This window comes from Polypterus senegalus, chromosome 12, assembly GCF_016835505.1.
Source record: "Polypterus senegalus isolate Bchr_013 chromosome 12, ASM1683550v1, whole genome shotgun sequence".
Classification (NCBI taxonomy): Eukaryota; Metazoa; Chordata; class Cladistia; order Polypteriformes; family Polypteridae; genus Polypterus; species Polypterus senegalus.
This window is the reverse complement of record NC_053165.1, coordinates 71,746,593-71,769,418: the sequence shown is the minus strand read 5'-3', so window position 1 is coordinate 71,769,418 and position 22,826 is coordinate 71,746,593. Positions and strand designations below refer to the sequence as shown.

The 22,826-nt window shown below is 38.7% G+C and overlaps 1 protein-coding gene across 3 annotated transcripts in view; it reads right to left on the bottom strand.

The window, feature by feature from the left end:
• LOC120540989 (rabphilin-3A-like) overlaps positions 1-22,826 on the bottom strand; it is a 169,171-nt gene that overhangs the window by 59,681 nt on the left and 86,664 nt on the right. For all 3 annotated transcript variants that reach the window (XM_039772206.1, XM_039772207.1, XM_039772208.1), the window contains 2 exons: positions 6,552-6,636; positions 3,947-3,958 (listed from right to left, as the gene is read on the bottom strand). In XM_039772206.1, the coding sequence (XP_039628140.1) occupies positions 3,947-3,958; positions 6,552-6,628 (89 nt within the window). In that variant the 5' untranslated portion in view covers positions 6,629-6,636. The remainder of the gene's footprint in view (positions 1-3,946; positions 3,959-6,551; positions 6,637-22,826) is intronic.

Below are 22,826 nucleotides of genomic sequence, written 5' to 3'. Positions count from 1 at the left end.
TGCCGCCATGAGATGTTCCAACTACCTTAAGACCAACTCATTGTCCCAGGCCTCACTCATGACATGTGGGAAATTCTCTTGAAGACAGGAGTTGAACTAATTTTAAATGGAAACTTCAGCCACACTGTCCCACACTAACTGCTTGTCTAGGCTTCCCCTGTCTACCCAGCCTACACTCCTCACTTCAAATCCAAATCACTACCAAGTGGTGATCATCGGAGTGTCCAAAACATAGGACCTCATGTTAGATGACAACCCTAAAATTCTATCATCGACCTTTAGCCCAAAGTGCTCTGGTTCCAGGTACATTAATGAGCCTCTTTATGTTTGATCACGGTGTTCCTGGGTATGACATTGAACTGCATTCAGCCCAGCAAACGTTCCTCCAGCTTTCAGGGATATCAGGGGGTTGGTGGCAGGATTGGCTCCTTCCGATGGTGTCCGGTGTCACTCCTTTCAACGACCGTATTATAAGAATCAGATTAAGGCACTTTCTTTATTCAGAACTTCGCTCGGTGGTTGATGGGTGCCCTTGAGGTGACATTCTTCTGGTCATAGGTGACTTCAATGTGACCACTGGCACTGACAGGGCTGGCAATGAGGATTATGTTGTCCCCATGGGTCTGGCGACTATAGTTAAAGTGCCCCTTGACTTTTCAAAAGGTGATGTCCTACAGATTGCTGGATCCTGGTTCCAGTGCCCTGAGCCACATCATTGGATTTGGTACTCCAATAATGGTGGTGCGGTGATGGAGATCAATCACATCCTCGTGGGCAGACGCTGGAGGGTCTTACAAAACTGCAAGGTCTACAGAAATACCTAGCTTGTGAATTCCGACCACAGAGTTGTTGTTGGTACTCTGAAGATTCAGCTTGGGTCCATTAGGCTACCACCTAGGAAAATGAAGCTGGACTAAACCAGATACCAAGATCAGGCTGTCTCTAACAAATTTGCTTACAGTTTTTGTGAAGAATTTACAGACTTGGGTGCAAATGCTGATCTTAATGTAATGTGGAAGACCTTCAGTGACAAGACCCTGAAGGCTGCTGAGGGCTGCGTTGGTGTTACCAGTATTTCAAGGAGGAGGTGCTTCATATCACAGAGCATCCTGGATATGACTGAGAAGAGTCACAGCGCACAGCTTGATGGCAACTCTGGTCTGTACTGGGAACTGCGAAAGACAGCTGTAAGGGCTCCAAGGGCAGATAAGGAGGTGTTTCTTAGAGGAATCTGTGAGCAAGTAACACACCATCTATAGTCTAGTGACCCATTTCCTGCTTACAGATTAATCAAAGCATTACGCAAATCCGAATATGTTCCTTGGAAATGCTGCAGTCAGGGCAGCTGATGGAATAGTCCTTATGGATGCCACTGCAGTTGTGACCCGCTGGGCTTGCTACTTTGAGCAGCTGTTTAAAGCTGATCCTCTGGCTAGGATGTTGGATCTCTCTGGTCCACGGCTCTTGAGGCTGATCTTCCGATTAGCTGTGAACCACCCTATCTCACTGAGATTGTACAGGTGGTGAACCAGCTAAGGGTAGGGATAGCTGCAGGGATCTATGGTATACAGGGTGAACTTCTCCAGGCTGGTGCTAAGGTCATCCTCCTGGCATTGCAAGCAATCTTTGCTTCCATTTGGGAGACGGGCTTCAACCCAGCTGACTGGAAAATGGAACATTTTGTCCCTATTTGGAAAGGGAAGGATGATCGCTTGGTTTATGGCAACTACAGGGTGATAACACTGCTTTTGGTGCCAGGTAAGGTCCTTGCTGGGGTCATCCTTAATAGGACCTGTGAGCACTTGCTCACCAACCAGAGCAGTCTGGTTTTACACCTAAAAAGTTTTCCATCAACTGCATCCTGGCCCTGAGGGTTCTCATTGAGCGCAAACACAAGTGAACTGAGTCAACGGAGGCTCTGATCGGGGATTTCATGGGACTGTGCATGGAGTCTGATTATTTGGGCTTGCTAGTGTCATGGAAAAAAAAAGAAGATCCAGGCCTTTAATGACCTCTTGGGCACAACCATCAGCAGTGTGTCTGTCTGCAGGGAGAGTGTTGACTTTGTCGAGAGGATTAGATACCTCGGCAGAGACATTCATGTTTCTGGTGACTCTTCCTATTAAGTTAGTAGATGAATTGGGAGAGCATGAGGGTCAGGACATCATTGGAAAGGGGTGTGGGGAAAATGGATGAAGGTCCAAGTTTTTAGAGTCTTGATGCTTCCTGTTTTGGTGTAAAGTTGAGAGACATGAACACTATCCAGTGACCTGAAACAAAGACTGGAATGCTTTGGTACTGTGTCAATTTGGAGAATCCTTGGGTACCGCTGGTCTGACTTTGTGCCGAATGAGTGATTGCTCATGGAGTCCCAAATAAAGCACATTACCTGCATTGTGAGGGAGCATCAGTTATAGCACTGCGGCAATGTGGCACAAGTCCACGAGAGTGATTTGGCTCACAGGATCATCACTATTGAGGGCTAGAGGACCCAGACGAGGCCAAGGAGACCCACACGTAACACCTGGCTGTGGCAGATAGATAGTCTTTTCTGGAGGTTGATACTGGACCCAGTGTTTGCCTGGGTGGTTGCCAATCAGGATCCCTGTACCAGTGCATGCTCCCCAACCTGACCTAATCTGATGGTGTTCATTATGGACAATCCATGACTAGGACAGAAATCCATCAACAACTTACCATTATAGTTTATGTTCAGTGGACAAGCACACTTTCAAGCATCTCACCCACCTTCTCCTACTGTGTTATAAACTCCTCACAACTATTTAGTTTGTATGCACAATTAACAATCAAGACTTACACCAACTGTGCAACACTCAAGTGTGAAAACTAGCCAATTTCACTCTGGGTAGAACAGTTACTAGGAGGATTGAACTGTCATAGAAATCAAAGGTGTGTCGACTTGCCAAAAATGCTGGTCTCTACATATAATTTAGATCCAAGTATCAGACAAAAAAAAAAGGATTCACACTAAAAGCCATCTGTAAAACTGACGGACAGAACTCCTTAGGTGTAAACTTCAACTGCTCACTGTGAGCAGGAGGCGAGTGAAATGCCCTACTCACAGTCACAACATAAAAATGATCTTGCTGGCTGCTTTCATACAGGCATTTAGATGTGGGAACTGCAAAATATAGTTAATTAGTCTCTAAGAAGTCACTACCTTGAATAGAGTGACTGAAATTGCCAAATCCCATAATAAAAGTATTTGTTATTGCTTATAACTCAAGTGAAGAAAACAGATATAATCAAGTTGACTACATTGTATTTTAAACAGAGAATTATGCAGTTACAAGTATACTACTAGTCGAGGTCTACCTATTATCTTTGTTCTTTATTTTACATGCACAATTTCTAATTGTGTAAAACCTATCAAAAATAAAGGCCTAAATTAATTATGCAAAACAATAAATATAAAATTAAAACACTGCAGAAAAACAGAAAAAAAAGCTCTTTATGTCTAAAGATATGTAGTTATTCAACTGAATTTTGCATTTGATTTGCTATTTAAAAATGGTACACCCAATATCTTTATACTCCGAATCCTGGTTTATAGACTCATGCAGGGATTTACGACACGGCTATAGGAAAAACAGTAATGGGTCACATTGCACACACATAAGGGATTAGCTATTCCAATATAGTTTTTTTTACCAGAGATGCTACTTATATTTCTAAATTACTTTTAGGAAAGGAATCCACCGATTAATTATTTACAAAAAGACATTTTTTTTTTCTTCAAAAGCTTAATGTCGACTTGTTAACACAATTGTGCTTGAATGTTGTGATTCCTTTAACAATTTCAAAGCAGATATTAAACAGAAAAGATTTTAAATTTTAATGACTTCATCAACTTTTGATAGAAAGTCCCTATCTCTAACTTAACGTAGTTTCTTTAAAAAGACAAGAAAAATACAGTGTTACTTACTGTTCCTTTTCACTTGGTTTGTGAAGGATGCAATAAATAGAAAACAAAAGAAATAGTCAACATGGTTAGCAGAGCAACCAGAACAACACCAGAAAACAGGCAGGGTATAGTTTTGACATCGAGACGGAAATCATTTAACTTAACGTAAGAGCGAATTAGATTGTGTGTCCGAGTTTGCCCAAAAGACAAACCTGGCATCTCATTCAAGCTGTGACCCTGCAGTGGAAAAAGTGGCTTAGTACACAAGAATGGAGGGAAGATTTTCTGAAATTCTCAATCTGAGCTTCAGTTATACTTCCAATGGGTACACATTGAAGAATTTCAAAAGTACAGTAGAGTTTAAGATATCCAGTATGCAAGACACATCTTTGGCATTACCACTATTTAAGAAGTCTAAGAATCCCTTGTGATGGTTAGTTTTGCAAATAAAACACTGACATTTTACCGATGATAAAAGCGAAACTACATGAAATCAGATCTTCAAGTTATAACATACTTTGACTATTGAGCATTAATTAATAACAAACTGTGATTTTAAAAACTAAAACAAACACTGCCAGGCATCTTTCTCCCTTTCAATCTTGCCGGCAGGAATCAGTTACATAAAAAAGGAAACAAAAATTGCTCCAGTCAAGGTTGCAGGCAATCTAATAGACTTTAAAGCATGGAATCAAATTTCAAAACAAAGCGGGGGCCATGTGACCTTTTTATTATAGTATAACATAATGAACAAAAAATTGTGATAAACAGCGCTTTGATATTCTCCTTCCTGCACCAGCTTGTATTTATGAGAGCAGGTTCACAGGTTTTGTGAAGGCACTGCATGTAATAGATGAGTTTTTATTATCTCGGAGGTCTCACTTTATCCATGATAGTAATGAATTAGAGGAACACACAGTTGGCAGGATTCCCAGAAAATTTGACCTCATGTCTTTTGCTTTAAAAGGAACACGTGAAAGGACCCTCGAGCTACTGGAGCCATTCATTTTCAATACCACGGGCAGTGAAAACAATACTTTTCTGAACAGAGTCATATTTCTCAACAGATCAAAACTTCTTTAAATATTTTGCTTTAAAAAACTGACACATTGGCTCAGTGGTGCAACTGAATGGTTTACTTCTATAAAGCACTGCAATGAACGCACTGCATTTACAGTCTTCATTAAAGAAGCCGACTTCTCTAGGCACCACTTGATAAGGAGGCTCAAGAATCTGCACGATAATCATTATTGTGATGCAGGAAATGAAATATCCAAATACTCCATACATGTACATAATAAAATCTTGCAATCAAAAGTATTTAAGTGACAAACAGAATGATCTTTTTTAGTAAAACAATTAAAAACAAACAAACTTTCAATTCTTTAGTTGCTTAAAATTGCACTATTTTTTTTTTTTTAAATGGCAGTTTTTACCAAGTTCAGATCTACTGTACATCACATCACGTACAAGGGTAACTTTACTTGATCTGACATCAAATTAATTGATTAGAAATAACCATAAATAAAATAATGGAAATCATAAATAGAAATATTCAAAATTTTCTGTTGTATCGAACACAAAAAGTTAAGGTCAATATAGACAGACAGACAGAGAGATAGATAGATAGATAGATAGAGTGAAAGGCACTATATAATGATAGATAGATAGATAGATAGATAGATAGATAGATAGATAGATAGATACTTTATTAATCCCAAGTGGAACTTCACATAATAAATATATATATATATATATATATATATATATATATATATATATATATATATATATATTCCCATATATATTCCCAGGTCCTCCCTGCGTTGAGTTTGCATGTTCTCCCCCTGTGTCTGTGTGGGTTTCTTCCCACAGTCCAAAGACATGCATGTTAGGTGCATTGGCGATTCTAAATTGGCCCTAGTGTGTGCTTGGTGTGTGGGTGTGTTTGTGTGTGTCCTGCGGTGGGCTGGCACACTGCCTGGGATTCGTTCCTGCCTTGCGCCCTGTGTTGGCTGGGATTGGCTCCAGCAGACCCCCCGTGACCTTGTATTTAGGATATAGCGGGTTGAAAAACGACTGACTGACTGACTTTTTAAAACTTGAAGAACGGGCAGATGCCCTTACTTGCTTTTGGTTACATAGTAAGTTGATGGCGACTATTGAAATGGGAAGAGAAAAACATACAAATGTAGGAATAACAGTGAAAACATTTGAAAATTGACAGGGGCCAAAATAAGTGCTCCCTACAGTATGAAAAAAAATCTTAACAGTTTTAAAATGTTTGGTCCAATAGGTTTTGTGTAACAGATTATTTTCTTTTCACTTTTCATATGTGCGCAGGAGGAGGTTAGGAGCGGGCACTGATACAGTGCATTTCCGCAGCCACCACACGACAAACCAACTCAGGATTCAGATTCGGACCCGAGTGCAGCCATGCATGGGTGATACCGCAGCACCACACAGAATGGATCTTAATTTCCCAATCACTCCATTAGTTTTTTTTCCTCCACCAGGAATGCAAGTTTTCCTTGTACATGTCAAAGGTAAGTACGGAGCCTGAATGATCTCTTGGACGTGTGTGTGTGTGTGTGTGTGTGTGAGAAGACAAGAGTAAGCTCCTTACTTGGCTCGGAGGGTGAGCTGTCTGTCACTGGGACACACCCAGCGATCCGTGTTGCTTCCAAACACAGTGTCTGTCATGGCGAAGTCTGAAAGAAAAAATGCACAGATAATTACAATTTCTTCAGCAAAGATTAAAAACATTCATCTCTACATGTTTATGCCTAAACTCTTTTATTTTACAAAATCAAGTAACTATAAAAGTACTGTGCCAGTTTACAAAATATTTAAGTAATAAACATAGCAATCACGAAAAAACTGTTGAGCTATCAATTAATGTTGAATAAGGACAGATGTAGACACCAACCACTGGCAAGAAGATCTTTGACTCTGAAACAAAAGCATTCTCTTGTAACTTAGTAAATTAAGCAGCATGTGGCCCAAGTAATTATAATTAAAAACAGCAACAGACGATCACCAAACAGATTATACCACAATACAAAATGTATTTGATAGAACAGTTAAGCTTTTTTTCCTAAACATTTCTAATGACAGCTGAAGAAAAAAAAAAAAAGGAACACAAAAAATAATAAAATAACTAATCAACACTCCAAAAATGTCCCATTTCACACTGCAGTTGCTGTAATTATTGAAGATGTAATAAGCATTGTATTAACAAGTATAAGCTTCAATAAAATAAAGAGTCTTTGAAATGGATTTAAAAGCAGTAATCAAAACAGTTTTGTTAATACTGACATGATTTTACTTAAAATGGAAACTTTTTTAGTGTCAGGAATAATAGCATTATTAAGTTCTGTAAAGCAAGGCAGGCCAGGGTAACTCAGAACTTTGTCACAGGACTGTTTTAAAATTGTTTCTAATTTAACTCCAACACCACCCAGTGATTAAAGAACTGCAATTTCAATAATGTTAAAGTTATAATTACAGGATTCTTACCGTGGGGTTGTGTTTCAGCTGAAGAACAGTAAACAAACAAACTGAACAGCTCAACTCTAAAGCACTACAGCAGTCCGCCACTACAGAACAAGCTTTTCAAAATCCAGCAGACTGTAAACCACTTATAGCTTTCAATATTTCTAAGATGTAGAAAGCAAACCATGCAACAATTTGTTACAAAATAGTATATAATGTGGACAATCACAATAAACACCTACATTTCATGTAGATTAAAAATAAAAACACTAAAACTCAAGCCCTCAAATTTCAGATTAATCTCCAAGAACTTCTTTCCTACCAAATTTTAGAATTCTGTTTCTTTCAACTTCAATATTTTAATGGCTGCATCACCTGCAGATTATCACAATTCAATACATTACTAACAATATAATTTACTGGCAAGGTTCCACAATGAACTGCTCTCCATCATGGTCAACAACAGTGCAGCCAACAATTACTGCTTCTTAAGAAAAGACTTTCCATATTTCTATATATTTACATATTTTTCATTATGTACTTCTTTCAAAAATGTCATTCAATTCCATTCCAACTTATGGCGATAACTTACAGCATTTCAGAATAAATTTTTGCTACTTTCACTGGTGACATGCATAAGAGATACAGCAAAAATGTAAAAGTAATACACTAAGTACAGAGAATACACACAAGCACAATATTATATACACAATTTTTATATTCTTTAGATAGATAGATAGATAGATACTTTATTAATCCCAAGGTATAATTCACACACTCCAGCAGCAGCATACTGATTAAAAAAAACAATATTAAATTAAAGAGTGATAACAATGCAGGTATAACAAACAGTAACTTTGTATAATGTTAACGTTTACCCCACCGGGTGGAGTTGAAGAGTCGCATAGTGTGGGGTCTCCTCAGTCTGTCAGTGGAGCAGGATGATGACAGCAGTCTGTCGCTGAAGCTGCTCCTCTGTCTGGAGATGATCCTGTTCAGTGGATGCAGTGGATTCTCCATGATTGACAGGAGTCTGCTCAGCGCCCGTCGCTCTGCCATAGATGTCAAACTGTCCAGCTCCGTGCCTACAATAGAGCCTGCCTTCCTCACCAGTTTGTCCAGGTGTGAGGCGTCCCTCTTCTTTATGCTGCCTCCCCAGCACACCAAACTATGCAATTGTTATATCACTTTGAACATGGTGTATGTGAAAACAGTTTCTCCTACCAACAGTCATTTTGGCCTTTGTTTTTCAACTACATGAATCAAACCATTTTTTGTTTAATGTATTCTACTTTCATGTATAAATGACATTCTAATATCACTTATATTTGATTATGCTTCATGTGGTTACAATATATTCAGTTAACAAATGATATTTGTGATATTTGTGTCTGAATCAGCAGAACAAAAAAAATTCAAATACTGCAACTTCCTCAAGAATTAACCAAGTTCCAGAACACAGCTGAACTTATGCATTGTTACTTATTGACAGAGGCTACCATTTAACAATGAAAGATTTAAAATGAAAAAGGCCAGGATTTACACACAACTAGCAACAGACAGAAAATATACAAAAAAGTCTATATTTTTATACAGTATACCAACAGATGTTGCTATATGAACTCCTTACTTTTAACTGACTTAGACAAATACATTTTTTTTTTTATCTATCAAGACTTCAATAATAAATGAAGAAAACCCAAACAATAGACACAAAACAAAATATCAGTATGGAATGGTCCAGAAAGACATTCACCATAGTGATCCCACAGGAAATCCTTCAACAGAGGATTTTACAAAACAATACAACTGATGGTACTGTGCATAAATAATAACTAATTACATTAAGTCAGATTTATTATGTACACAAATTAATGTACAGTAAAATGAACAGGAAATTAGAATGAAGGGAACAACTTAAATAAGGTTTAACTGAAAAGTAGAGACATTGGATCAAATGAAGTAGACAAGCTGTATAAACATAAATATTGTACAGGAGCGATTTAATGCCTCTGTCCACATCAACCTTTCCAGGTCTACCAGTGTATGTTTGTGTTCATTTATTTGTCTTCATCATCCTGCAAACACCCTGCCAGCTATCTTATCTTAAAAATTTCTTAGTGTGTGTGAATACACACACACAAGCACATTGGCGTGTTTCTCAGTGTGTGTATATGTATATTTAAATAAGTTATTTATCTCAAAAGCTACAAACATTTTGCATATCAATAGGCCTGGTCCTACAACTAAACAGAACAAACTGCAAAAATTCCAGTTAAATGAATGAATTTCTAAGGCAGTTATTGTTGGCCATAGGCCACATGATTTCTGAAGGATATAGAGGTAAGTACTGGATCAAAAACTATCAGGCCTGGAACCTGCAACACCACAAGAAACAATGCAACGTGCTTGAAAATGACTGGCCAGTGTTTTCCAGACGTTATCGTCGTACATACTGTGGGTTTCCACAGACACACACCATGCTGAAATTTACTTTTCTCAATATTTTAAAACATAAAAGAATCAGATGCTAAACTTAAATTGAAAGTGATTTTTTGAACCCAAATGTCCATATACATTATACATATTTATTTAAAAGCTTTAGAAATGTAAAAAGATTAAAAGAAAAAAAATGATAGCAAAATAGAAGTAGCAGTCAGTTGCTCAATGTTTGTTATTTCTGACCTCAAGATCACTTTCTCCACACTCTTTTAAAGAGTTCAATATAGGTGGGTTGGGGGAGATCGCCGGGATCACGACATACACACACACTGGAGTTATCAAATTTATAAAGAAACAGCAAGGGCAAACATTACAACTAAGACTGTCCGAGAAAGTCAGTCTCAAGAGTCAGAGAAGCCTAGATTACCATGTACTGAATGACGGCAGGAGACCTTTTATGTGCTGAACATGGCCTCAGACCTTGCAGAATTCCAGAGGACCAAAGGAGAGAGGGAAATAATTAAGTGGAAAGAGCAGTTGTAGGCAGGGCAAGAAGGAGTCCAGGGTCCTCATGTATAACTCTGTGCGCAGAATTCACACTAAAACATGGCGTACGAACAAATGTGGAAATGTGCGTATACACAAAAAAAATGAGATGCACAAAACCGTGTGTAAGCCATCTTCCACACACTTCTGCTCTATAAATCCCCCCCATGTGCACATGCTTGTTACCCACGCCAACTCCTCCCAGAATTATGCCCCTTTGAATACGCAAATCAATATAAACAGCCCTTTAAGTTCAGCATTTTGTGAAAAGGCAATGGCAACAGCACGCAGACAAAAAGAAGAATTTCAGAGAATGTGAAGTGGAGGCAAGGAAAAACATACTATTTGTTGGCTTAAGCAGTGCTATAAGCAACAAAAGAAAGTTGATCGAATGTCACAGAAAGTCGCACAGTGCCTAAAATAAAAAAAAAAAAGAAGTGGTCAGATATCAGTCGCCATGAAAAGGAGAGATGTAGCTCACTGTCTGAGTGTCATACAGAAGCATGCGTATTAGGGTACAGAGAAAAATAAAAAATAAATAAATAGGGACACAGTGAAGAAAAAAGTTTCAAATGCTGACTTTAATTTTGAAATTTCCACTTTAATCTTGTAGATTATTTTGTCGTTAAAGTATAATGGTCGCGCCAGTCCTAGCAAGCATACAGCGCAAGGCAGGAACAATCCCTTGACGGGCCACCAGCTCGTTGCTACCGCTGTGCCACCACATGTTTAATTATCAAACATTACTTGAATTAAGTTAATTTATCTGTTTAATGTAAAATACAAACTTAAATTCATTTCATCTTAAAAATTATATCAAGTATAGTTTTTATACATCTCAATGTGAGTGTGGAAACGGGCGTACGTAAAATGTTTGTGCCTACACACCATTTAAACATGAGGCTCCAGGACAGCATATCTAGTTAGCAGTAGACTTGTCACAGTTGGGATGAGTGGGACCATAATGCCAATCTAAATATACCAATAAAACAGAAGTGAAAAAAAATATCTGTAGGCAGTCTGTGGGCACTTTCCCGTTGTAGCCACTTAGCTTTAGAGATTCCCTCGATCCTTAGTAGTGACTTGGGAGCTTGGCTTCGAAGCTCATTTGGGAACCATTTTTGGAATATGGTTTGAATTCTGTTATTTGGTATTGATTAATTAGAGGGCAGAGGGGGGAAAATGGCCAACAGAACAAGGTTGTAAAAGGAAGATTTGGTTAGGCCAGAGATGTTTTTGTTGTTTGTTTTGGCTCTCTTGGTGAACTTTTTTTTTTTTTTTTTTTAATTAGCACACTGTTGTTAATATTGTTTTTGTTATTACTCTTGAGTTTGGAGGTAGGCCTGGATATATTTTCTCCTTTTACAGTTCAGCAATTTATGTTAAAAAAATCTAACTAAGAATTGCTCAGGTTGTCTATTCTCTGTCCTCCTATTCAACATTCAGCTTTACTAACTGTAGCAATGATCAACAACTTGCAAATTATCCACTGTTAGAAACTGCTGTCACAGGCTTCATGATCTCTACTTCAAAATATTTTACACATTATAAAGGGTAATCTCATCTATGAAAACTGAAGTTAACAAAAGGGGGCAGAGAAGGTGCCCAAGTAAGCTAGGAAAATAGCAGTTCCAGGAGATACTGCACTCTGTACGACTAGAATTCAGCCTGAGTGGAAGCATGCGATGGTTTTAAAGAACGCTAGGGAGTGGGTGATCCAGCAGGGCCATGGAGAGATAGCAAAAAGTCAACCGATTTTCAGGCTGACAGGTTTGAGGTGCAGATTACAAGGACTAGGTTACTCCTTTAATTTTTGAGAAAGCAAGGTTTCTTAGAAAATATGTTACTATGACAGTAATTGCAGGCACAAAAATCAGGTACACTAGGCTCTACTGAAGCATCTCTAGCCTAGTAAAATCTGGACCACACCAGCCTTAGAATACGGTTTAAAGTTGATTTGAACCCATATACCCACCGAGCCCAAGCCTGGAGTAGGGAGGAGGGGAGTAGCAAAACAAAGAGAGAAACTTAATCTAATTGCTATTAACTACCAGGTTCCATTCAGCACATTTCAAGAATTCATACTAACTACACCACGTCTTTCCTTTGACATCTGTTTTGTGATCTTAAAGATTTCTCGTCATTCTGCAGCTCACTTGCAAAATTTCACTTTTGGCTTACTTCCACTCTCACCTCAACTTCGGTAGCATTTCAGTTTGTTTTTTTATAGTTCATTCTATCAACTTCTGATTTTGTTTTCTAACACTCCTTACAATCGCTCCTCCTTTTCTCAACCGTTGTACCTTACCAATTCATCACCAGGTTTCCTTTTGTCTGAGCAATTCCTCTGTCCAACCTTGGACTACTACTGTTGTTTTCAACGTAGACATTCTTCATAGCTTGCTACTTAAGACATAACACCTAATTAGTCTCAAAACTTGCTAGCTCTTAGTACCAGTATTTCAGGAAATCTTTATCTCACATTGCCATCAGGACATACTTACTCTCACTTTCCTTAATGCCAGTGACTAAAATATCTCCTACTAGCGACTGGGAGCCTGATCGAATTGGGCTACAAATTCTACGTTTGTGAAATCCATATTTTCTCTGTAAACAATTATTTGTTTTGTTAAGTCCTTGAAATCATTTTGTTATCATGGCACTGATTTGTGCTTAAAATAGACATTTTCGACAGATGTAATTTATTCACAATTATTGTGTTCCTTATACTATACTAGCTGCGTAAGTCCGTGGTCCTAGAAACTACTGAAATCATCAGAAAAAAAACTGAAACATAGAGATGTCAAGAAATTGAAAGAAACAACTTTGGGCATCTCTTTCCTAGGAGGTTTCATTTTGCTGATGTGCTCGCCTCTCTTCTCTTATAATGTGTACTAGCAAAATACCTGCGCTTCGCAGCAGAGAACTAGTGTGTTAAAGAATTTATAAAAAAGAAAAGGAAACATTTTAAAAATAACGTAACATGATTGTGAATGTAATTGTTTTGTGACTGTTATGAGTGTTGCGGTCATCAAGGATTTGATTATCATTATTTCTTTCAATCAGGTTCGTATTTGGAGGATGTGTGGTGTTGAAGTTACATTCCGTCTTTGTCAGCCATTGTAAAGATAGCAGGTTTCATTCATCGAAGTGTTCACTACCCAAATCGCTACTCGTGAATTCGAAGATGTTTAACAGGCATTCCCAGTATTAACTTGTGGATTTGCCTGCAAATATTTAGCGGCAGCGTGTCTATGAACGTAATTTAAACTTAAGCTTTACACCTTGCTTTCCTATTGATATGTCTACAAAGGCTTGTTCAGCTTCAGAGGGTTGTTCCTTCCTTACTGCATCAATAAGCAGCTCGTCTTCCTCTTTATCTGAGACATCACACACTGTATGCACGGGTTTACCTTTCCCAGTCCTGCAAACTTTAGCGAAGTGGTGCAATTTACCACATTTTTTACACTGTCTTCCTTTAGCTGGACATTGACTTTTTCCACCGTGTGCTTTGTTTCCGCAGTAGCTGCACTTATGAATATGCTTGTATGAGTCACTCGCTTCATATTCTTTTGCTGCCTTCTCAATTTTGTAATGCGTTTTCTGTTCGGTGCTCTTTGGAGCTCTTGCTTGTTGTGTGCGTACTGTGTTCACAGTCAGTTCACGTGAGCTGCTCGGAGTACATACATCGAAGGTTCTCAGCTGTGCTTGTGCTATCTCGTGCGATCTTGCGATGTCCATGGCTTTATTTAATGTTAGCTCAGACCCGGCACTTAAAAGTTTCTCTCGCACTTTCGCTGAGTTTGTGGCAAACACTATTCTATCCCTGACCATCTCATCTTTGTTTGCATAAGCACAGTCCTTCACCCTCGAATATTTAGCGGCAGAGTGTTTCTATTGGATTGCTGCCGACGGACGGCCTTATATGGGCAGGCACTTACGTGGGAGGCGTGGTGATGGGGGATGCAACTCCGCCTCACACGGCAACCGAGCTGCGGCTATGGCCGTATATTATATTATATTATTTATTATTATATATATATATATATATATATATATATATATATATATATACACACACACATACATACATACATAAGTAGGCTCCAGTTATGACCGTTACGCGTAGAATTTCGAAATGAAACCTGCCTCACTTTTGTAAGTAAGTTGTAAGGAATGAGCCTGCCAAATTTCAGCCTTCTACCTACACGGGAAGTTGGAGAATTAGTGATGAGTCAGTGAGTGAGTGAGTCAGTCAGTCAGTAAGGACTTTGCCTTTTATTAGCATAGATAGATATTTAAGAAGATTCAAATGTCACCAGCTTGATTTCCTCAATCTTAATTTTGAAACTTCTCAACATCATCTTTCAGAATGCTCAGTTTGATCTTTATTTTTTCTTTTAATTAAAACATATGGCTATTTTTAATCTTTTTCTTTTTTGTTTTGTTTTTTATCTGTTGGTGGTGACATCATCTTGGCTCTATTTTGAGTTAGTTTTCTTCCAAAGTAGTTGTGTTGGTAACAGTTCATGTCGGTGGCATTACACATGACATCACAACTGTGGACACTTCTTCAGATTGTGACATAACACCAGCTTCTAAGTAGCTGGCTAAACACAATACTCCTAAAACTAACAATTCTAGTTATTTATTTAGTAGCAGGTCTTCTGCTCTAATTTATTTAAGTTACAATTAAAGTTTGACTTGCTGATTCACTCTCCGTTTTGCCATGTTAGTGGCATGAGCTCATATCATCACCATTCCTGGTACTGGAGCTAAAGCCCCCATGGACTCTCTCACAGCTAACCATATTGGCTCCAGCATTAAAAGTTCTACCCAAGGCCACCCAAATATTACCCCCATCAACCTGCTCCAAAACTCCTATTTCTCTTCACTGCTTCTGCCAACTTGTGCCAGTGACTATATTCTTCAGATGTTTACTGTCATCTTAATAAGAATAACATTCTCACTTGCCCTCTTCACCTGCAATACGTCTGTCCATTTTTCTGATACAACAACAGCAACCCCAGAACAGCCAAAACGGTTCCCCTTCTCACAAGTGTTCACACACCTTTACCTCTCCATCTTGCCTACTGCATGCAGCACAAATGTACAAAACTTATGTTCAGAACTTTGAATTACCTTGCCGGCATTTCACTTTGTACTTTCAGTGTTCAAAATCTCATTCTTATACTCTGTCCATCTCACATGCCACCAAAGCGGCCATTTCACAGTTCATCATTTCCAGGGATCTCAAAAAATCTGATTCAACCTTCTCTGAAAATTTAAGTTCAATATGCTCTTTCTGACATGAACTGCCTTTAGCAGTCTTTATGGTATGCAACAGGAATGGTGACCTTATTCTAACCCCAGGTCAAAGGGGAGAAAACTACACAAAGACAATAAGAAAATTCCAGACAGTGAGAGTGCCAGGAGTCAAACTGGGGTCTTCAGAGCATAAAGGCCGCTGTGAATACCAATAACAGCAGCTTTAATCATTTCTTTTCTTTTCAAGAAAGGATATTCTCAAATAGAAACAGAAGATAAGCCAGTGGTAGCTAAACCAGGAGACTCCCCCAGAGGACAGTGTATGGAAACCTCAGTGTTATGGATCTGGGTTAAATCTATAAACCATCGGTTGCTGCCAATCTTTTTTATTCAAAACTAAAGTCCATTGTTAACATATGCAGTGTTGGTAGAAGAAAGCTTACAGTAAGTTTGGTTACAAAAGCTGGTCTGACAGAACTACAAGATAATAAAATATGTTAAACAGGCATAGAGCGGGTCCTATGAAGTGAAATCAAACATCTTTTTTAAAATCAATATTAAGCTGTAGAGGTGATGCAGGACATGCCAAAGAAAGATAAATGACTGTAATTAGAATATCTCATTTGCCATTTAACATCTTGTGGAAACTAATCCCTATTATTTACCTCAGTCTTCTCAGCAGCCTTCAGATGACATTTTAGGGATTAAAACGGACTCACAGATATGCCGGTAAAGGCCAAAATGGAGAGGGTGATAAGTTACCTTGACCCTGACAAATGACTGATCAATGATCCAGCTCTGCAACAGATTTTTACTCTTCCTTACTGGAGTCAAGGGAAGCAGTTCACTTGATTTTATCTTTTTTTTTTTTTTTACAATCAACAACTCTGTCATAAATGCATGGAAAAATACCACAAAAGAGTTTCAAGACAATGCATACGAAAGACTGCTTGGAACAATTAACTTTGCTTATTTTTGGGAAAACATGAGAGTTCACTAATAAATAAGAGAAAAAGATGCATTATGGCCACAGTACACATTGATTATTAAGCTATTCTGGCTCACTAGATAATGCCATCGGCACTGTTGGCCATAATCTAAAGAAATGGAAGACAAGACAAATGTCCAACTAATGAACTTGTGAGTTATGACAGCAGACCAAGGTGAGATGTGGCCCAAGGGGGAAAAAAAACCCAGTAAGCATCCTAAAACTAGAAATAACAGCACATTACCTTAGAAATTCAAATTGTTCTTTTGTGCATTTTAGTTAATGACTGGGTCTGCTCTTCTAAAAAAAAATGACCAGAATACTAATGGAGAAACTGATAAGAATCTCTTTGTTACAACAACTGGTCTTGAGATTCAAAACCAAGGCAGTAAATCTGCAAAGCAGCAAGGCTATCCACTGTGAACACACAATCCCTCTGTTCATGCAATTCATCAATACCAATGACAGAAGATGTGATAGTACTGCATTTGCCATCACACACAAACACACACACACAGCGCCAGTTTAAAGCTGCCAATCCACCATATGCGCACTGCAAGACTTTTGGCCTAAGAAAATGAAAAACACACAACATATGGAGGTTAAGATGCAAACTGAACTCGGAGGCGCTGCAGCAAGAAATAAAATTATGGTTCGGCTACTATGAGACATGAATGCTACAAGCTTCACCACTGTGTACCAGTTACAACTTGAAAATGCAGAGCGGATTTAAGAAACAAAGTACTGTCAGAATATACGAGTGCTTAATAGGTTTTAGAGAACACATGTGGCTCACAACATATAACATTTCCTGCTCAGAAGGGGTATTCCTATTTATAGCATTAATATTAATGAGGTTTCTTCAGAACTGCATCTTCCACAGTTTAAAAGCCTGCCACAGCTGCTCTGATCTATCCAGCCTGTTGTTGTACTACAAGGAAAAGTATGCCAAGCCAGCCATTGAAAATAAAGACAATGCAATGCACCGGAATGGCAAGGGCACCTGAAAATATCAGCTTCCATTTCATCTGTGCGCCACTAGATTTGTACACCTTAGACTGGCCACAATCGTATGTACCAAAACAGGGACGTCCATAATACTAAACTGTTAATACAGGTATTTCCTATCTAGCAGGATTAAATTATGATTCTCTTATTACCAAACAAGTCGGACACCTAAGTGCACAAGATCACATTGCTCTGTTAGATATGCATATCACAGGGCAAAAATAAAACAAACCAAAAAACACATAAAAGCAATAATATATTGTTTGTTGAAGTTATTTTTGATAAATAAAATAATAAATTTGAAAAAATATTCAGTTCATCAAATGAAACAGAATTCCGGAAAACATCCACAACATAAGTTACTATATTAGCAGAATCTCATGAAAACAAACCCACATGATGTTATCTTGAACACTAAATGTATCTGACCTCCAACATCCAATGACACCAGAAGAAACATTTTTGCAAAGTCATTAACATCAGCCAAAGATTTTGTGCCGGGTGTTGAAAGCTACATTAAAAAATTTGGGTTAGGGTTAGGGTTAGGTTTAGGGTTAAAGGTTTGAAAAGGAAAAAAGCATAAAAGAGCACACTACTTATATTAAGTTACGAGACCATTCAGGTTAGGAAAGGTAAATACAAGAAAAGGAGGCCATTTTGTCACCTTTTGAAACAGGACTTTATAATACTTAGTAGGCCCCACTATCCCCCAAGATTTCTGCTTCAGATATTCTCCGCTGGTTTAACCTTCGTTTTAAGCATAGCATTCACTAACAAAGGAATTTGTGATATTTGCAGAATACAACTCATGCATTAAAGTAAAACCATCAATAAAATGTAAATTAATGTGTTTAAAATCCATCAAATACAACAGAAACAGAAAGTTATTGTACTGCATCCAATATATCTGACCATACATGTTATTTTAAAAGGCTTCATGATCCTAACTCTGATTATATCCTCTCAAATAAATAGTGCTCTAGGAAACGTGCTGAGCTCTGCTGTACCTGAGTAAGGAAGTCATGCCTGTGAAAACAAAGCATTTGTTTGGTTTCATAAATTTCTATGAATTTATATTGGGAAAAAATAGTTTTCAATGGTCTCGCTGACATTTTCTTGTCATGTCAAATTTTTATTGAAATTACATTACCATTGAAACAATGAAGAATGAAATCCGCACCAATTTTAACAAAAGAATACAGCAACTACAACTTACTGCAACAGTATCCTATCCCCGTCCAAATCTATCCCTGCTCATTTATTTTAAAAGACTGAGCAGTCCATCAACAAAAGGCGCTTTCCCACCTAAGGAACTTTGTCTTCAGGAGACAATGAGTTCCTGTATGATGTAGGCACTGGTCCACTCGTGGTCTTGGCCACTTTCATGTTTTATGTTCCCAATGCACAACAGGAACTGTAATCTGTATGTTAAATATGCAACGTGCAAAGAAGAGTGAAATGGTGTACCCACCCTTATTGCAATGGAGCAATCACGGCTTAATGGGGAAGATCACTGCTCTGATACGTTACATGGTTCCATGCAGTAGGAATGCAGCTACAAACAGTGATGCAGTGCACAGTGAGGTGCTCCATCTTCAGTGATAACACTCCAAAGTCCAAACTACTAACAGCTTTGTAAGATGGCGCCAGAGGTTGTGATCAACCAATCAGCACAGGTCATGGCCCAAGCCCCACCCACATTACTCCTGGTTGAATGAAAGCTAAGTAACCCTGGAGTAGGAGCTATAAAGAGTAATAGGAATTACCTAGCAGGAACTACAAATGTCCTGTGGCGGACGGCTGGGGGTGGTGGCCGGGATGTCCAGGAGGACCGGTGGAGGGCTTACGCCTCCTCCAGACTACAAGAGGGCGACCGTCCTGGTTGCACTGGAGGCCACGGGTGCAGAGCTTGGAAGCTCAACCCTGTAGGGGCCCGTGGTCATGGCCAGGGGGTGCCCTGGTGCCTGAAGAGCCCTGGACCTCAACACTTCCGCCACACCAGGAAGTGCTGGGGGGGAAGAAGACTGGGGACACCGGGAGCGCAGCCGACACTTCTGCCACACAGGGGAGTGTCCACGGAGGAGTGTCGGAGAGCAGCTGGAGCCCATCCAGGTTGGTATAAAAGGGGCCGCCTCCCTTCATTCGGAGTCAAGAGTCGGGTGGAAGAGGACTGGAGTCCGGAGAGAGAGGAGTGGAGGCGGCCAGAAGGAAGGCACTGGAGAGTGAGGCCTGGACTTTGGGGGATCGGTGCTGGAGGCACTGGGTTTGTGCACAGACTTTTATAAATTTGTAAATATTCTACAGAATAAACATGTGTGTGTTGGGTGATAAACTGTTGTCCGTCTGTCTGTGTCCATGCCATGTTCCACAGTCCCAAATTCCTGTGGTGGAACTGCTACAAAAGTTCCCAAGTTTCTAAAATGTCCCTGAAAAATGTCCCAGCTGTGGGAAAGTGCCAAAAGAAACCCGCCTTGTCAAAGAAGGGGCAACTGCTTTACAGAAACTGAAAAGCAGAACTGGGGCAGCGAAGTCACTGGTCTCAAATTAATTAATTGTGTCATATCACCTCCATTTTCTAACACAGTGGCTAGTTGCCACATTGATCCTTGCTAAAAGAAGCACCAGTAGAGTTAAATTAAAAAAAGGAGTACATTAAGGGAAATTATTTTTACATTTCCAGTGGGAGTCTAGACCTACATTCTTGATATCTGTTTCTAAGACAACTAACCTTTAGTGTATGAGGGTCAGATGAGGAACAGATAGGCGCGACAGGGGGAACATTTGAGGAAGAAGGTGGGTATTAGCATAAAGGATGTGAGCCAGAAAATTTGAAACATTAGACAAGAAATGAAAAACCAGACAGCATTCAAAAGATGTGGGACATACAAGGAACACTAATGGCAAGGGGCGATCCAGTTACTACAGTTTCATTATAGACAACAACTGATGAATTGCTTTAAAGAGCGCTAAAAATACAGTAAACTAATTTGGTTTACAGAATAAAGATAATATGAAACTGTGAATACAATTGGAGCAAAAAAAACAAAAAAAAAGAGCAGACGATACCAGGAACACAAATGTCATCAAACAGATCTTATTTATAAACAAAAGGAAAAGAAAGAAGAAGGAGGGCTGAAAAGCCTGAAATGACTTTAATGTTTAAAAAAAACATTCATTTTTCAAATACTCCTGCAAGCCTATGAGGAGAAAGTAAACCAATGCAAAGGTCCATTTATGCAGAATTGTAACTGACAAGTTCCAGAGCCTACAGTAGATTCCTCTCCACCTTCCCCCATAATCCCAAAGGTTAAATGGCCCACGTTTAATGTTCACGTCCTGAGTTTTACTGTAGATGATGTCATCAATTGCACATCGTGCTATGCTATGCCATATTCGGGGAAAGCCCTGGGCTCATACCTGTGCCGTTTAAAATGGCATCTGATAGAATCAGGTCTAAAAATCACAAAACACCAATATGTAAATATCGTTATTCAGAGAAACAGCAGATGGGATGACATTATCGAATAAAAACTGTATTGTGGTATCCTACACCTCAATGCTTTTACAAGGACTAATATTGAAATCCGAACTCAGATCTACCCATTGTAAAGCAATGGTAAAATAACTTAAAAAAAAAATGAATTTGTTTGTATGAGAAGTGGTAGATTTTTTTTTTTTTAGAATGGGCTTTTACCAAACTTTCTGTTGCTGTTATTTATATAAATACAGTATTTGAGAAGCCATATTCAGATTGGATCTCTTGTGATTGAGCACTCGGAGTTTCTATTTTGATGGAACCTTTTTTGGGAACACAAAACCTCTTTTACGGTATCATTTGACTGAACGACGCGCTATTATAAAACACAAACCGGTATAATAAGAAGTATAAAAACGAGAGATCTGTTGCTAGAATAAACTCCGGCTCCATCTTGTGGGTTTAAGAGCTTAGAACATTAGTGGACCTACTAGTGCAGATGTTTGCAAATTCAGTCCAAAGGAAACCTGGTGGTGGAATGAGGAAATATAGGAGAGCATACAGAGGAAGAGGATGGCGAAGAAGAAATGGGATAGTCAGAGAGATGCAGAAAGTAGACAAGAGTACAAGGAGATAAGGCGCAAGGTGAAGAGAGAGTGATCAGGTGACAAGCAGCGCCACACAGTTTCAACTCCAGTCAGCTTCACAAGTCTATGAGTCAGTCTGATTACATCGTCTTTCATCTTCTCCTTTATCACATTTAGTAAAAATTGCTAGTGTGATCTCTATAAGTAAAAGCACAATACGAAACTTTGATGTTTTGGCAAAGCCTTAAAATGTTCAACTTTCCTTTAACCATATTCTTTTTCATTTCTTTAATTTCCCCATTGAATTGTCTCTCTTTCCTGTATCCAGAAACTGACAATTAGTGATGAGCATCACCATCACGGGAGCAAATGATAATTGATGCTAAAGGGAAGCAGACATTTCAGTGTCATATCCCTTGTGTGCTGACCAGTTGGAAAAAGCTTAAGCAACCAGAACACTAGAAAAGAACAAAATATTAAAAATATTTTCACCACAGTTTAACAGATAAATGTTTTTTTACATTGGTACAATGAAAACTGGTCATTTATGTGAGGAAGAATGCCCAGAGCGGGCTGGGTGGTTTCTTGGACTGGAACCCCAGCAGCTTTTATTTTTTCTCCAGCCATTTGGAGTGTTTTTGTTTTTCTGTCCTCCCTGGCCATCACACCTTACTTTTATTCTATGTTAATGAGTTTTGTCTTATTTTAATTCTTGCTTTGTCTTTTTTCTCTTTCTTCATCATGTAAAGCACTTTGAGCTTCATTATTGGTATTGGTAAATAAATGTTGTAGTTGCAGTCCAATAAAAAAATTACCGAACTAGAGCAATTCCTCAGTTAACAAATAGTCGATGAAGGTAGAAGCACTTTTATACAGTAGTCTGCATAAATACTGCTCAAGAGCAAGCACGATTGAAGTGTTAGTCTTCTAGAGGACTGTGGGAGCCAGCAGAACAAGTGGCTGTCTGTCTGTCTGTCTGTCTTTGGTGGTGTTTGTGCTGTAGAAAGTTACAAATGTGTTTGGTTACTTCATGAGTGCTGCAGTTTTATTCATAGTTTGTAAAAATAAACGTCCCCAGTATGTCATGAAAAT